This window comes from Nomascus leucogenys, chromosome 3 (genome assembly GCF_006542625.1).
Source record: "Nomascus leucogenys isolate Asia chromosome 3, Asia_NLE_v1, whole genome shotgun sequence".
NCBI lineage: Eukaryota > Metazoa > Chordata > Mammalia > Primates > Hylobatidae > Nomascus > Nomascus leucogenys.
In genome coordinates, this window is record NC_044383.1 from 64,991,180 (window position 1) to 65,009,338 (window position 18,159).

Here is an 18,159-nt window from a genome sequence, read left to right on the forward strand (position 1 = left end):
GCTTTTAAAAACCACCTCAGAAAATTCAAAAGAAGTTGACTCTGCAACATTTTAGAAGCTTTGACTGGGTTACTTTAATAGCTTTGTTTAAAATAGGTTGTATGTCAAAGCCAGTATATTGTTTTTAAAAGAAAATATTTTATCAAATTTAATTCTCACAAGTATCAACATTTAGAACTACAAAAAATTCCAGGACTTAACATCTACAGATATGATTTGGAAGCTCCACTGGATCTCTTTGTAAGTTGTTGGTGTTTGTCAATTGACTAAAATAGGATGGGTCATAAGAGTAGAAATTTAAGGCTTTAAGCTAAGGATTCAGCATATGTATTTCTGAATTTGTTTTCACAGCTTTTAGTGAGTCTGTAGGGTCTATCACTAGATAAATATGAGTAGAGATAAAATTTCAGCTAGAGTAACAATGCGACTATATGTTAGACAACTGTATTAGAAATGACATTCAAATTCACTCTGAAGGGCCAGCAAGTAGAATAACTGATACTTTTGGGTTTATGTCAGACTGCATGCTTAGCAGGTAAGCTATTTTGGTTAGTGTGATTGAAATATATAGTAAAAATATATATATAGTAAAAAAATTATAGTAAAAATAATCCAATCCTTTTTTCAAAGTAAGCTACTTAAAAAATTATCAGTATAGCTAAGCACCAGAACTATTGTGATCCTGCTTTGGAGATAAATAAACAGCAATTCTTCTGTCTTCTGACTAAAACTGAGGTGATTAATTGGGTCTCTGTGAATAGTGAACATTTTCCACAGGAAAATGAGGAGGCAAAAGTGCATGTGACAGTAATAATTCACTATGGTTATTTTATATAAAATCTTATTAGTTTGGCACAATATCTGTAAGAAAACAGGCACAATATCTGTAAGAAATTAGCTTTAATAAATAGAAAAATAATACATAGGAAGGCACATTTTATGAGATTTCTATAAACACATGGGTTTTATTTCTGACACCTCAGTAGTGTTAGCTGTGATTATTTAGTATGTAATGAATTTACACACCTAGAAACTTATTTTATTGTAATCAACTTTTTTTGCCTATATAAACTGTACTCCGTACACAAATACATGTCTATTTTGTAACTGCATGTTGTTAATGTTCTAGAAATTTTAAAAATATTATTAACTGATTCAACAAACATACTGATTTCCTATGATGTGTCAAGTCTTGAGATAGGTTCTGGAAAAATTAAACATGGTGAAGATATGCCCTCAAGGAATTGAAAGTTTAAGGGAGAAACACACCAGTTAATTAACCATTAAAGTACGATGCGGTAAAAAGCTTTTGATAGTGACAGGAGACAGCCAAATGCCTAGGCAGATAAGGGTGGGTACCTGGTGAAACACCACCTCCAAGCCAATGACAGTTTAAAGCTTGAAAGCCAAGCTATAAGTTAAATTCTCAGACAGGATTGAGAACTTGTCTTCCTGTTTGGTGTGCTTTCCTCTGATTGATCCCCACCCTTCACCTATTTTACGTATACCTGCCCTTTCCTAATTGGTTTTCCACACTGTTGTACCCACCTTTGAGTCTTGTCTTCATTTTAACTTTTGCACACTCACAAACCAATCAGCAAGCACTCCCCATCCTGTGTCATAGAAACCCCAGACTCAGTCAGTAGAAGATAAGATGGCCTGACTTTCGGGAAGAGACAGCTTGTCTTCAGGTTGTACAGGAAGACAACCTGTCCTTTCTGTACCCTCTCCAGCTCCCCTCTCCTCTGAGACCTGTTTTCATCACTCAATAAAATTCTCCACCTTCACCACCCTTCAATCATCTGCGTGAACTCATTCTTCTTGGACACTGGACAGCTTGGGACCCACTGAGTGAGGGTACCCAGAAAGGCTGTCCAACCAGACCTTTGCCCTCCCCAGCGGAGGGCAGCCACCCCATGTGACGAGGCAAGGCACCAACTGAGCTGCTAACACACTGCTTTCTGTGAATGGTGGAACTAAAGGAGCACTGTAAAATCCCCTCTGGGGCTTCAGTGTCACAGGCACCCTCACCTGGGTGCCACCATGTTCCCCCCAAGGCAACACACCTGGTCAGGCTGGGGGCCCGTGTGGAGCTTGCTCCTGTTTCAGCATCTGGAGTGGCCAGCCAGGTCCTGCACTCGCTGGCATATGTGCTTCTTCCCCCAAAAGCTTGAGCATAGTGGACCAAGTAGATGGGGCACCCCTCCCACGAGTCTGCCAAATGGGCTGAGAAAAATCCTGCATCACTTCGACATTTATGCCAGAAATATGCACAAGGGATGACAAGTTGTGGATACATAACACTGCTTTCTAATTTCTGTAGACAACTTTTAGTTATGTTCCACATGATTTATCAGAGAGTCTCCAGCATATGAAGCCTCAGTTACCCACAACAATTATGTGCTCATTAAACTACTCCCTTCCCTGCTTTATTTTCCACTCCCTTGCAATAATTCCTGGGATCTGGGATCACCTCTCAAATAAACTACTTGTGAGAAAATCATTATCTTAGACTTTTTTATTTTTTATTTTTGGAAGAACCCAAGCTAAGACACATAGTAAATTCCATCCCCCCGGTAACTATGATTTACCTAAGTCTGGGCATGCATGTGACTGGAATATTGGCGTACAGACCCCTTCTTTAGAGTTGATGCTGAGAGAAGAAGCCTTCTGTTTCTGCCAGATATTTTCAATCGGTACAGTCAACTACAATGTTCTCTTCATGTGGAGATGATCTGTATATAGTAGGATACAGTAGGATAGAGGCGTTTGGGGAAGAAGGAATCCTGGCAGAACTTAAGTTCTTTCTTCAGTTTTGTGAACTGTCTGGTCTCCCTCTCAGCTGGGTTACCAGTATATCTCACTTCTTAACTAAGTTCATGTTTTTATTTATGTTGTTTATGGCAATTACAGTAATGGCTAAAACATATAGTGAAGGCAAAGAGTTAATTAAGTGGGAAAGGTTGAATAAACTGGTTTCAACTTCAAGCTGGTAGAAATCAAATATAAAATATATCACTTGAGGGCCAGGCACAACAGCTCACACTTGTAATCCCAGCACTTTGGGAGACTAAGGCAGGAGGATTGCTTGAGGCCAAGAGCTCCAGACCAGCCTGGTCAACATATTTATCTCTACAAAAAAATTTTAAAAAAATTAGCAGTGTGTGGTGGTTCATGCCTGCAGTCCTAACTGCTCAGGAGGCTAAAGCAGGGGGGATCACTAGAACAAAGGAGTTTAGGGTTACAGTGAGCTATGATCACACCACTGCACTTCAGCTTGAGCAACAGAGCAGGACCTTGTCTCTAATAATAAAAAATAATAATAATAAATACCACAAAACCACCTGAAGATTACGAAGGTAAAGATGACTTCAAATGAAATGCATGAGAATGTGTGTGTTTGGAGCATACAGTAGAATTATTATGTTAGCATGTGTGTGTCTAGCCTAGAAATATATGTCAAGAATTAAATAATTCTTGACATGTGTTTCTTTTCTAACGTTCTTTTTATGAATGGTTCTTTATCTTTCTACTTTGAATTACTCCATTTTCTCAGTTTATAGGCAAAAAAATTACCCTATCAAATACTTCTTAATTTAATGTAAAGAGCTTAGTTTCTAAAATAGCTACTTTGAATGTCTTCAAGGTGAAAGGAGCAGAAGTTTCTTTAAATGACAGGACTAAAGTGTGGCAAAGATGCCTTGCAAGGAGCTGTAGTGGAAGCAGAATCAGATCATTTACATGTGCTATTGATTTACAATTGGGATCCTACGCTTGATGGAATTGTAGTATCAGGGGAGGCAAGTAGTTGCATTTAAATGTGTCTATTACTCCAGTATATGTACTGTCATTATGTTAATTCCACATTACCTAAGGTATGCAAGTACAAACACCAAATAAATGTGTCATTTGACAAAACAGTTTGTATAAATTAGAAATTACTCCTGTTGACAATTAAAAACATGTACCCATGTTGTAGCACATACCTATTAAGGTTAATAGCTGTAGAAATTTGAATTTAGAAAATTCCTTAAAGAAAATACATCATAATTAAATATAAAACATGTTAAAAATTTATTACATTCTAAAATATTAGCTTTTCTATTCTTTTTTTTAAGTTCACTTTAAAAATAGGAGTTAAAAATCTTATTAGGGACTATTGGAAATATTAGTTCTGTATATTCATATTTCGTAGTTTTTAAAGTTAAATTTAAAGAGTTTCTTATATTGGTTATTTTAGAAATGTTTATATTGGTTAAATATTTTAGAAAATTATTTTAGAAAATGTTTACAAAATTGGTTAATTATTTTAGAAAATTTAGAAATGTTAATTATTTAGAAAATGTTAATATTTGAATACAAATATTTTTAAATAAAATAATATTTTTAAAAAAATCTGACTTGCTAAGAGAAACTTCTGAGGTGTTTTTTTGTTTTCTTTTTATCAAGCTTTTAAATACAGAGAAATTAGATGATTTAATTAAGAATAAATAGAAATAATACATTTAATACTTTTGAAAGGAAAACATTTTTAAGTGTTTGAGGTTTTATTTAAAAACATATGATTTTTAACTACCTTGTGTGAATTCATGCCATGGTATCCCTATACATGTATGGTGTCCCTATTTACATTCATTTCAAATTACTCCAACTAATACCAATTCTGAAGTGGAGACTGTTAAAATATAGTCCTGAATGATAAAATGCTATGTAAAATAATTTTTATGAAAATTTCATTATTGTACTCTGTCCCATACATTACCTTCTAGAGCATAAAGTGCAAAAAGGCTGAATTTGTTAGAAAAGAGAAAATATTAAGTGATTTTAAAAAATAATACCTACAATCCAGATTGATTTAGATCTTACATTTGAGCAGTAGGCTTTAAAAATTAATTTTGTGTATTTTGGAGGAACGAGTGCAGAAGTATAAAAATATCATTTACTAACCATTCATGTGTGTTTGTTATAGCCATACAAAGACGAGACAGTGTAAGAAAAGGATCAAGACAGTATCCATTTAAGAAGCTTCACTTTTATGCATGTGAAGATCCTCCCTGCAGTTAACAAAGTATGGTCAACCAAATAGTTCTGAGTAGGAATAAACAACAGGGGAACAGCATAAAATTAGTAATAATAAACTTTCTGTTTGGACAGTTTCTTACCTGTAACTTCATATATTCAAAACAAGTACCTTTCACAGAAATGAATATCAACTTCTAACACTAAGGATTATAGAATATGTAGTTTGGGATTAAGTATACAGTCATGTATTGCTTAAAATTGGGGATATATCCTGAGAAATGTATCACTAGGCAATTTTGTTGCCTAGTGACAACATAGAGTGTCCTAACACAAACCTAGATGAGATATCCTACTGCATTTATAGGTCCATTATAATCTTTATAGATCATTGTCGTTAGAAATGTGGTCTGTCATTGACCAAAATGTTACGCAGCACGTGACTGTATCCATACTTCACTCTTAAAATCCCTAAAACATAGGCTCTCTCAGCAAAGCTTGGCTTTATTTTGAATGCAATCCTCATATTATTTTTTCTCCCAATGTCTACTGCATTTCAGCAATCTCATTTCCTCAACCCATTGACATATGTTGCTAGTTGGTAACAAAACTCCATCTCAGAAATGTCAAACTTAATGAATATGACAAAATCACAGGAAACAAGGTTATCCTGTGAGCTACCCAAGGTCCTGGGCCCTGAGTGTTCTGATTCATCAGCACAGCTGAAATCATGGAGGCTCACTGGCACTTCTTTATAGCCAGTCAGTGCCCCTGAGTTCCACTGCCTCAAAAGAAGATTTCTAAGAATCATTTTAGTGTCAAAATGCCCTGCCTCCCAGAGAAAACTAACCAGACTTAAAGTAGGAATGGTGAAATGTGCTCAACTTTCTAAATTTTTAACTTGTGAAAAATCTAACCTCAATCAAATACTTAAAGAATTAAACATCTTTTGAAAATAGAATCTAAGTTGTTTATATCTGTACTACGGCATTTACAAACTAAATATAGAAAACGGCAATGGTGATTGAAGAGTGATTGAAGCATGTTGGAATGATTACAACTTGCTCACCTAAAATGAGGAGAGCCATATTAACTTGGAAGTAATTCATTTTAATTTTGTTTCTAAAGCTGAGGATACAACACCTAGCATATGAACGAATTAGAAAAATGTAACTTCAGAGATTCATTTGCAAGCTCTGAGAATTGAGTAAGAAAAATAAGGCAAATGAAAAGCATTGCTTGTCCTGAAGACTACCTGGTCTGCCAGCCACATAAGTACGGTAGCTTACTTAAAATTAGTGTTTCATAGTGTGTGATCATTCCAGCTTTTAAATGTTAACCTATCATTGTTGTTATGTTTTAAATAAATTTATTTTAGATATCATGTAGTTTCTTCTGTTATTTAGTCTGCTTCTACCTTTAAATTGGCATTTTAAAAAATCATATTTATCTCCTATTGCTATCCCTCCCCCCTCCCCCGCCCCCACAACAGTCCCCGGAGTGTGATGTTCCCCTTCCTGTGTCCATGAGTTCTCATTGTTCAATTCCCACCTATGAGTGAGAACATGCGGTGTTTGGTTTTTTGTCCTTGCGATAGTTTACTGAGAATGATGTTTTCCAGTTTCATCCATGTCCCTACAAAGGACATGAACTCATCATTTTTTATGGCTGAATAGTATTCCATGGTGTATATGTGCCACATTTTCTTAATCCAGTCTATCGTTGTTGGACATTTGGGTTGGTTCCAACTCTTTGCTATTGTGAATAGTGCCGCAAGAAACATACGTGTGCATGTGTCTTTATAGCAGCATGATTTATAGTCCTTTGGGTATATACCCAGTAATGGGATGGCTGGGTCAAATGGTATTTCTAGTTCTAGATCCCTGAGGAATCGCCACGCTGACTTCCACAATGGTTGAACTAGTTTACCATCCCACCAACAGTGTAAAAGTGTTCCTATTTCTCCACATCCTCTCCAGAACCTGTTGTTTCCTGATTTTTTAATGATGGCCATTCTAACTGGTGTGAGATGGTATCTCACTGTGGTTTTGATTTGCATTTCTCTGATGGCCAGTGATGATGAGCATTTCTTCATGTGTTTTTTGGCCGCATAAATGTCTTCTTTTCAGAAGTGTCTGTTCATGTCCTTTACCCACTTTTTGATGGGGTTGTTTGTTTTTTTCTGTAAATTTGTTTGAGTTCATTGTAGATTCTGGATATTAGCCCTTTGTCAGATGAGTAGGTTGCAAAAATTATCTCCCATTCTGTAGGTTGCCTGTTCACTCTGATGGTAGTTTCTTTTGCTGTGCAGAAGCTCTTTAGTTTAGTTAGATCCCACTTGTCAATTTTGGCTTTTGTTGCCATTGCTTTTGGTGTTTTAGACATGAAGTCCTTGCCCATGCCTATGTCCTGAATGGTATTGCCTAGGTTTTCTTGTAGGATTTTAATGGTTTTAGGTCTAACATTTAAGTCTTTAATCCATCTTGAATTAATTTTTGTATAAGGTGTAAGGAAGGGATCCAGTTTCAGCTTTCTACATATGGCTAGCCAGTTTTCCCAGCACCATTTATTAAATAGGGAATCCTTTCCCCATTTCTTGTTTTTGTCAGGTTTGTCAAAGATCAGATAGTTGTAGATATGCGGCATCATTTCTGAGGGCTCTGTTCTGTTCCATTTATCTATATCTCTGTTGTGGTACCAGTACCATGCTGTTTTGGTCACTATAGCCCTGTAGTATAGTTTGAAGTCAGGTAGTGTGATGCCTCCAGCTTTGTTCTTTTGGCTTAGGATTGACTTGGCGATGCGGGCTCTTTTTTGGTTCCATATGAACCTTAAAGTAGTTTTTTCCAATTCTGTGAAGAAAGTCATTGGTAGCTTGATGGGGATGGCATTGAATCTATAAATTACCTTGGGCAGTATGGCCATTTTCACGATATTGATTCTTCTTACCCATGAGCATGGAATGTTCTTCCATTTGTTTGTATCCTCTTTTATTTCACTGAGCAGTGGTTTGTAGTTCTCCTTGAAGAGGTCCTTCACATCCCTTGTAAGTTGGATTCCTAGGTATTTTATCCTCTTTGAAGCAATTGTGAATGGGAGTTCACTCATGATTTGGCTCTCTGTTTGTCTGTTATTGGTGTACCTAATGCTAAATGACGAGTTAATGGGTGCGGGAAATCAACATGGCACATGGATACATATGTAACAAACCTGCACATTGTGCACATGTACCCTAAAACCTAAAGTATAATAAATAAATAAATAAATAAATAAATAAATAAATACATTAAAAAAAATTAGTGGAAAACTGGTGAAATCATACAGTCTGGAGTTTAGTTAATAGTAATTTACCAATGTTAATTTCCTGGTTTTCAAATATATATCCTGGCTAGGTAAGATGTTAACATTAGGGGACACTGGATGGAGGATATGCAGAGACTCTCTGTACTATCTTTACAACTTTCTGTAAATCTAAAATTGTTCTGAAGTAAAACGTTTATTTTTAAAAACTCAAAAAAATTTAAAAAAAAAAATAAAGTGTTTTTAAACCCCCCCCAAAAAAATCATATTTAATATAATTTTTTATATGTGCGGCTGTAAATACACCTTCTAGCTATTTGTTTTCTATTTGTTGTATCTGTACTTTGTTTCTTTTACTTTTTTGTTTTCTTTTGGATTAAGTAACTTTTAGTTTTCCATATTATATACTACCAAAGAGGCAGCCAGATTTTATAAGGTGTAACACCAAGCTCCCTGTTAAATTGCAACAGGAGGCAGGTTTGCAGTTTGATCCAATGGTAGACACCACAGAGAATGGCATTGACTGTGGCATGGTATGATATGAAAAGATGAAGTAGGTCAGTCAATTCTATGTTCTATCCTGGGAATCTGAGTGAGAAAATACCGAGGGAATTTTTCATTCAACAGTTGGTGCTGAAGCTGAAATGTCATAATATAGACATAGTGACCAATAAAGCTGTGCTATATCACTTGCATGCCAACATTACAAGTGATTTGAAACTGAACATGCTGAGATATTTGTGATAGAAAGAGAAGAAAAAGTGATATGAGAAGGATAAAGGACAGGTATTATGAAAGGAAGACAGCCATTCCTGGGTAGCTAGACTACGCTTCCCTTTAAATGCTTCTTAGTTCCAATTCCGGTCTATGTGTATGCAAACAATGAATACAGTTTTCTTAAAGTAACTTGGATCACTCTTTGTTTCTCGAATTAAATTAGCCTGATTGCATACTGACATTTAGAATATTGTATAATGAGGCTGCACTTACTTAGTGCTTGGTAATATCACTGAAAAAGCAAAATAAAGGGAAATCTTGTTTCTTACATGTTTAAACTAGTACAGAAAAAATATTAATAAGAAAAATGGTTTTACACATATATTTTATTATACTTAGTTAATATATAACCATAGAATTGTTTAACTGTTTATCATAAATATTAATATATTTCATTGTATTTTAAAAAGTGATATCATGCAGGTTTTTTCTGACACAAATGTGTCAAAATAATTGCAACTGCCTCTTTTATCAGCCTGTATAATTTTCTTTCATGTTTTTTTTTTTAAATATAACTGGCATGTGTTTAAATGGATGACTGATTATGTAGCTATGAATCAAAATAATTTGTTTTCTTTGAATCACTTTGATATAAAAAGCAATTAAATAATTTGCCTCATCTGCTAACTGCCTTGAATAAATGTGATCATTGAAGCTCAATTTTACTTTAAGATTGGTCATCACATTAATTCATTTGCTTTCCAGATCATTTCAATTCTTCTTGTTCAAACATTTAAATACCTTAAAACAACAGCAACATTGGCAACATCGCTACCTTCTCAGGGGATTTAGTAGAGTATTCCTCCCTTGAGTATTTCATTTAAATTCATTAATCTAGAAACTGGCATGTTTTTATGCACACATTATGTGAAATGGAGTTTTATGAGAAGCTTGAGATTAGTTATTTTCTTTTTCCTTTTTTAACCTCCATTATGAGCGTATTCTTTAGACTACTACTGATTCTGATTTTTTTACTCTGTAACAAGGATTGCTCATCCATACTCATCTCATACTCATTGCAGAATTTGAAGGTAAACACTGTGAAATTGATGTGAAAGAGTGCCTCTTCCTTTCCTGCCAGGATTATGGCGACTGTGAAGATATGGTCAACAATTTCAGGTACAGAAAACTTAAAAAGTATCTAGATACATGTTTATGTGTCTAGATGTATATAGGTATAGAATTTTAATTGATGAATTAAGCAACAATTATACTTATTAAAAACTTGCCATGCTACAATTAGTTGAAGCATTGATTTTATACATCTATACTAATGGAGTTACTAAATTTTTTGTTTAAAAGGTGTATTTGCAGACCTGGGTTTTCTGGATCTCTATGTGAAATTGAAATTAATGAATGTTCCTCTGAACCTTGCAAAAATAATGGAACATGTGTGGATCTGACAAACAGGTGAGAAGCTACTTTTTATTAAATTAATTATTTGATGTGTGTAATTCAACAAATAATAAAGTGAGCACACATGTGCCCATTATGTAACTAAGGCAGCTGATCACCACTGATACATTTGTGCTTGTACCAGGACATCTTCATTTCTCCCATCCAATCACTTATGTCAAAAGCCTCAAATTTTTATTTACCACTCTTGCTGTTAGTTTATAGTACTGTTTGTATGTGTGCCTGAAGAAAATGCTTTTAGTTTCCATGTTAACATAAGCAAAACAATATTGTATATAGTCTCCAAAAATTGTTGTTGAACATAATATTTTGTAATTCCTATCGATGCATGTATCTGTTGCTCATTTTTAACTTTTATAGAATATTTCATATTAAATATATGCCAACATTTATCATTCTACTGGTTACAGATATTTGCATTACTTGCTTCTTTTGTCTTACCTACAATGATATTAAAGGTTTCAAATATTTCTCTAAATACACAAGTACTAGTATATCCGAGGTTACATACATAGAAGTAGAATTGTTGAACCGTTGGGTAAACATGGTCACATTTGCTAAATCACATTTATATTTTTTTCATTTCTTTTGAAAAATACAATTTTTGTACTCTAAGCAGGGAATAAAAGTTTTTATTGGCATTTTCAGAGTGTTCCATTTTAGGCTATGTGTAAAGTTATATCTTACTGTAGTCTCCCTGCATTCTTATAATAATATGAAGTTTAACGATTTTATGTACATTTAGAGATGTTCAATTTTGCCTTTTTAGAAATGCCTAATTATGGTATCTGCCTCTCTCTCTATATATATATATATGTATATATATGTGTGTGTATATATATACATATGTATGTGTGTGTGTGTATATATATATATATTTTTTTTTTTTTTTTTTTTTTTTTACTCAACTACATAGGTATTTCTCCTAATGCTATTCCCTCCCCTTGCCCTCCAACCCCCAACAGGCCCTAGTATGTGATGTTCCCCTCCCTGTGCTCTCATTGGGCAACTCCCACTTATAAGTGAGAACATGCAGTGTTTGGTTTTCTGTTCTTGTGTTAGTTTGCTGAGAATGATGGTTTCCAGCTTCATCCATGTCCCTGCAAAGAACAGGAACTCATTCTTTTTTATAGCTGCATAGTATTTCATGGTGTATATGTGCCACATTTTTTTTTTTTTTTATCCAGTATAACATTGATGGGCATTTCGGTTGGTTCCAAGTCTTTGCTATTGTGAATAGTGCTGCAGTAAACATACGTGTGCATGTGTCTTTATAGTAGAATGATTTATAATCCTTTGGGTATATACCCAGTAATTGTATTGCTGGCTCAAATTGTATTTCTAGTTCCAGATCCTTGAGGAATCACCACACTCTCTTCCACAATGTTCGAACTAATTTACACTCCCACCAACAGTGTAAAAGCATTTCTATTTCTCCACATTTTCTCCAGCATCTCTCTAGCATCTGTTGTTTCCTGACTTTTTAATGATCGCCATTCTAACTGGCATGAGATGGCATCTCATTGTGGTTTTGATTTGTATTTCTCTGATGACCAGTGATGATGAGCTTTTTTTCATGTTCATTGGCTGCATAAATGTCTTCTTTTGAAAATTGTCTGTTCTTATCCTTCGCCCACTTTTTGATGGGATGGTTTGTTTTTTTCCTGTAAATTTGTTTAAGTTCCTTGTAGATTCTGGATATTAGCCATTTCTCAGATGGATACATTGCAAAATTTTCTCCCATTCTGCAGGTTGCCTGTTGACACTGATGATAGTTTCTTTTGGTGTGCAGAAGCTCTTTAGTTTGATTAGATCCCATTTGTCAATTTTGGCTTTTGTTGCCATTGCTTTTGGTGTTTTAGTCATGAAGTCTTTGCCCATGCCTATGTCCTGAATGATATTACCTAGGCTTCCTTCTAGAGTTTTTATGATTTTAGATCTTACATTTTAATCTTTAATCCATCTTGAGTTAATTTTTGTATAAAGTGTAAAGAAGGAGTCCATTTCAGAGTTCTGAATATGGCTAGCCAGTTTTCCCAGCACCATTTATTAAATAGGGAATCCTTTCCCCATTTCTTGTTTTTATCAGGTTTGTCAAAGATCAGATGGTTGTAGATGTGTGACGTTATTTCTGAGGCTTCCGTTCTGTGCCATTGGTCTATATATCTGTTTTGGTACCAGTACCATGCTGTTTTGGTTACTGTAGCCTTATAGTATAGTTTGAAGTCAGGTAGCATGGTGCCTCCAGCTTTGATCTTTTGCTTAGGATTGTCTTGGGTATACGGGCTCTTTTTTGGTTCCATATGAAATTTAAAGTAGTTTTTTTCTAATTATGTGAAGAAAGTCAATGGTAGCTTGATGGGAATAGCATTGAATCTATAAATTACTTTGGGCAGTATGGCCATTTTCACGATATTGATTCTTCCCATTCATTAGCATGGAATGTTTTTTCATTTTTTTGTGTCCTTTCTTATTTCCTTGAGCAGAGGTTTGTGGTTCCCCTTGAAGAGGTTCATCGCATCACTTGTAAGTTGTATTCCTAGGTATTTTATTCTCTTTTTAGCAATTATGAATGAGAGTTTACTCATGATTTGCTTCTCTGTCTATTAATGTTTGTCTATTAATGTCTATTATAATAGGAATGCTTGTGACTTTTGCACACTGATTTAGTATCCCGAGATTTTGCTGAAGTTGCTCATCAGCTTAAGGAGTTTCTGGGCTGAGATGATGGGGTTTTCTAAATATACAATCATGTTGTTTGCAAACAGAGATAACTTGACTTTCTCTCTTCCTATTTGAATACGCTTTATTTCTTTCTCTTGCCTGATTTCCTTATTTACCCAGTAGTCATTCAGGAGCAGGTTATTCAGTTTCCATGTAGTTGTGTTGTTTTGAGTGAGTTTCTTAATCCTGAGTTCTAGTTTGTTGCACTGTGGTCTGAGAGACTGTTTGTTATGATTTCCATTCTTTTGCATTTGCTGAGTAGTGTTTTACTTCCAATTATGTGGTTGATTTTAGAATAAGTGCTATGCGGTGCTGAGAAGAATGTATATTCTGTTGATTTGGGGTCGAGAGTTCTGTTGATGTCTATTAGGTCCACTTGGTCCAGAGTTGAGTTCAAGTCCTGAATGTCCTTTTTAATTTTCTGTCTCATTGATCTGTCTAATATAGACAGTGGGGTGTTAAAGTCTCTCACTATTATTGTGTGGGAGTCTAAGTCTCTTTGAACATCTCTAAATACTTGCTTTATGAATCTGGGTGCTCCTGTATTGGGTGCATATATATTTAGGATAGTTAGCTCTTCTTGTTGCCTTGATCCCTTTATCATTATGTAATGCCCTTCTTTGTCTTTTTGATTTTTGTTGGTTAATGTCTGTTTTATCAGAGACTAGGATTGCAACACCTGATTTTTTTTTTTTTTTTTTTTTTTGCTTTCCATTTGTTGGTAAATATTCCTCCATCCCTTTATTTTGAGCTTATATGTGTCTTTGCTTATGAGATGCATCTCCTGAATACAGCACACTGATGGTTCTTGACTCTTTATACAATTTGCCAGTCTGTGCCTTTTAATTGGGGCAGTTAGCTCATTTATATTTAAAGTTAATTTTATTTTGTGTGAATTTGATCCTGTCATTATGATGCTAACTGGTTATTTCGCCCATTAGTTGATTCAGTTTCTTCATAGTGTTAATGGTCTTTACATTTTGGTTTGTTTTTGCAGAGGCTGGTACCCCTTTTTCCTTTCCACGTTTAGTGCTTCCCTCAGGAGCTCTTGTAAGGCAGGCCTGGTGGTGACAAAATCCCCCAGCATTTTCTTGGCTGTAATGGATTTTATTTCTCCTTCACTTGTGAACCTTAGTTTGGCTGGATATGAAATTCTGGGTTGAAAATTCTTTTCTTTAAGAATGTTAAATATTGGTCCCCACTCTCTTCTGGCTTGTAGGTTTTCTGCAGAAAGATCCGCTGTTAGTCTGACGGGCTTCCCTTTGTGGGTAACCCGACCTTTCTCTCTGGCTGCCCTTAACATTTTTTCCTTCATTTCAACCTTGGTGAACTTGACGATTATGTGTCTTGGGATTGCTTTTCTCAAGGAGTACCTTTGTGCCATTCTCTGTATTTCCTGAATTTGAATGTTGGCCTGTCTTGCTAGGTGGGGAAGTTCTCCTGGATGATATCCTGAAGTGTGTTTTCCAATTTGGTTCCATTCTTCCTGTCTCTGTATTTCCTGAATTTGAATGTTGGCCTGTCTTGCTAGGTGGGGAAGTTCTCCTGGATGATATCCTGAAGTGTGTTTTCCAATTTGGTTCCATTCTTCCTGTCACTTTCAGGTACACCAATCAAATGTAGGTTTAGTCTTTTCACATAGTCCCATATTTCTTGGAGGCTTTGTTTGTTCCTTTTCATTCTTTTTTCTCTAATCTTGTCTTCTTGCTTTATTTCACTAAGCTGATCTTCAATCTCTGATATCCTTTCTTCCACTTGATCGATTCAGCTATTGATACTTGTGTATGCTTCACGATGTTCTCGTGCTGTATTTTCAGCTGCATCAGGTCATTTACGTTCTTCTCTAAACTGGTTATTCTAGTTAGCAATTTCTCTAACATTTTATCAAGGTTCTTAGCTTCCTTGCATTGGGTTAGAACATGCTTTTTTAACTCGGAGGAGTTTGTTATTACCCACCTTCTAAAGCCTACTTCTGTCAGTTTGTCAAACTCATTCTCCATCCAGTTTTGTTCCCTTGCTGGTGAGGAATTTTCTTCCTTTGGAGAAGAAGAGGCATTCTGTTTTTTTTAAATTTTCAGGCTTTTTATGCTGATTTTTCCTCATCTTTGTGGATTTACCTTTGGTCTTTCCTGTTGTTAATGTTCAGAGGGAGTTTTCATGTGTTCATCTTTTATGTTGATGTTGATGCTATTGCTTTCAGATTTCCTTCTAACAGTCAGGCCCTCTTCTGCAGGTCTGCTGGAGGTCCACTCCAGACCCTGTTTGCCTGGGTATCACCAGTGGAGGCTGCAGAAAAGAAAATATTCTTGCCTGCTCCTTCCTCTGGAACTTCAACCCAGAGCAGCACCTGCCAGATGCCAACCAGAGCTCTCCTGTATGAGGTGTCTGTCGACCCCTGCTGGGAGTTGTCTCCCAGTCAGGAGGGATGGGAGCCCTGGACCCACTTGAGGCAGTCTGTCCCTTAGCAGAGCTTGAGCACTGTACTGGGTGATCCACTGCTCTCTTCAGAGCTGGCAAGCAGGAACGTTTAAGTCTGCTAAAGCTGCGCCACAGCCGCCCCTTCCCTCAGGTGCTCTGTCCCAGGGAGATGGGAGTTTTATCTATAAGCCCCTGAGTGGGGCTGCTACCTTTCTTTCAGAGATGCCCTGCCCAGAGAGGAGGTATCTAGAGAGGCAGTCTGGCTACAGAGGCTTTGAGGCGCTGTGGTGGGCTCCCCCCAGTCTGAATTTCCTGGCGGCTTTGTTCACACTGTGAGGGAAAACTCCCTACTCAAGCCTCAATAATGGCAGGTGCCCCTCCCTCAACTAAGCTCCAGCATCCCAGGTGGACTTCAGATGGCTGTGGTGGCAGTGAGAATTTCAAGCCAGTGGATCTTAGGTTGCTGGGCTCTGTTGGGGTGGGATCTGCTGAGTAAGACCACTTGGCTCCCTGACTTCAGCCCCCTTTCCATGGGAGTGAAGGGTTCTGTCTTGCTAGCATTTCAGGTGCCACTGGGATACGGAAACAAAACAAAACAAAACAAAAAAAACCTCCTGCAGCTAGCTCAATGTCTGCTCAAACGGCCACCCAGTTTTTTGCTTGAAACCCAGGGACTTTGTGGTGTAGGCACCTGAGGGAACCTCCTGTTCTGTGGGTTTCGATGACCGTGAGAAAAGCGTAGTATCTGCGCCAGATAGCACCCTCCCTCACAGCAAGGTCCCTCTGTGCTTCCCTTGGCTGGGGAGGGAGGCCCCTGACCCCTTGCACTTCCCGGGTGAGGCAGTGCCCCAGCCTGCATCTGCTTGCCTTCCGTGGGCTGCACCTACTGTCTAACCAGTCCCAGGGAGATGAACTGGGTACCTCAGTTGGAAATGCAGAAATTACCTGCCTTCTGCATTCCTCTCTCTGGGAGCTGCAGACCTGAGCTATTCCTATCCTGCCATCTTGCTGAGTCAGCATCTGCTCTTTAATGCTTTTTCTTCTTATTGCTTTGTAAGAATCCTTATATATGATTTTTAAAATATCTTTGTTAGTTGTATTTATTGAATATAAGTTCTGATTGAAATAGACACTTCACCTTTATAAGTTATATGTACTAAAACTTAATTTTAATATATTTGATTTATTAGTATTTGGTTTGCAAGTTTCATCTTATTTAACTTTACACTAGGATGAAAGTATTTTTTCTCTATATTTCCTTTTAAAATAATTAAAATTATGTTCTTTATATGTAGATGCATCAGGCATATTGTATATATAAGTATGAATATGGGTATAAAGTATTCTTATCTCATTCTTTATGCACTTAAAAAATAAACTCAGATTCTTGAGTTAATTTTTTTCTATAAATAAGCCATGTCTGCTGCATATTAAGTTCATCTTTCACTCACTGATCTATAGTGCCTTCTTAGTTGCAGATCACGTTTCCACATAAGGGTATGTCTATTTCTCTATTGCTGTTCTGTTGCTTTAGTTCAGTTACTCATCCATGTGCTAGTGCCATAAATCTTAATTACTTCCCTTTGAAATATCTCAATACTAGTAGGGCTACTTAATCTTCAGGCAGCTTTAGATATTTTGGCAATTTCTTCTGTTACAATCAACTTGTATTCTATATAAATATACATTCAAACAAGCAATTTTGATTGGAATTTCATTGAATGGGTAGGCCAATTTAAGGAAAATTGATATCTATTTATTTATGTCTTTCAAAATATCTTTAAAAAGGCATTCTGCATGTTCTCACTCATAGGTGGGAATTGAACAAGAACACATGGACACAGGAAGGGGAACATCACATACCGGGGCCTGTTGTGGGGGGGCGGGGGAGGGATAGCATTAGGAGATACACCTAATGTTAAATGAAGAGTTAATGGTTGCAGCATACCAACATGGCACATGTATACATATGTTACAAACCTGCATGTTGTGCACATGTACCCTAAAACTTAAAGTATAATAAAAAAAATAAAAATAAAAAAGGGCATTCTGACAAATTCAAGTGGAGCTGCACTAATTAGAACACAAAATAATTAACTTTCTGTGTCATAGGTGGACTCAGGTACCAGGAGCTCTGTGTATCTATCTTCATAGAGATCCAACCTTTAGAATTGGTGAAATTTGCATCAGATCCTGTTTAATTTTCCAACAATTTTCTATCATTCATCTCATTTTCTGTGCCCTATCTAGCTTTTGCATTGTCCAATCTGGTGAGGTAAGTAGGGATGTTTGGAATCACCACCCCTGCAACGTTCAGTCCTTTCAAGGGGACACCAGTCACTACAAATACCATAGGAACAGAGAATTGCTGTCAGTTTAAAATCTCCATGAGTCTAAAGGGGCATGACAAGATCTTCCAATTGGATTTTCCTCCTTAATAGCTCTTACTCCAATGTAAAAATTGTGCTATTACTAAATATATCAACTACACTGTATATACAAGAA

General features: G+C 36.3%; 1 protein-coding gene across 1 annotated transcript in view; it reads left to right on the plus strand.

The window, feature by feature from the left end:
- Positions 1-18,159, plus strand: part of EYS (eyes shut homolog) — a 1,808,075-nt gene that overhangs the window by 583,500 nt on the left and 1,206,416 nt on the right. Inside the window, 2 exon segments of the mRNA XM_030809409.1 lie at positions 10,119-10,215; positions 10,399-10,506. Of these exon segments, the coding sequence (XP_030665269.1) occupies positions 10,119-10,215; positions 10,399-10,506 (205 nt within the window).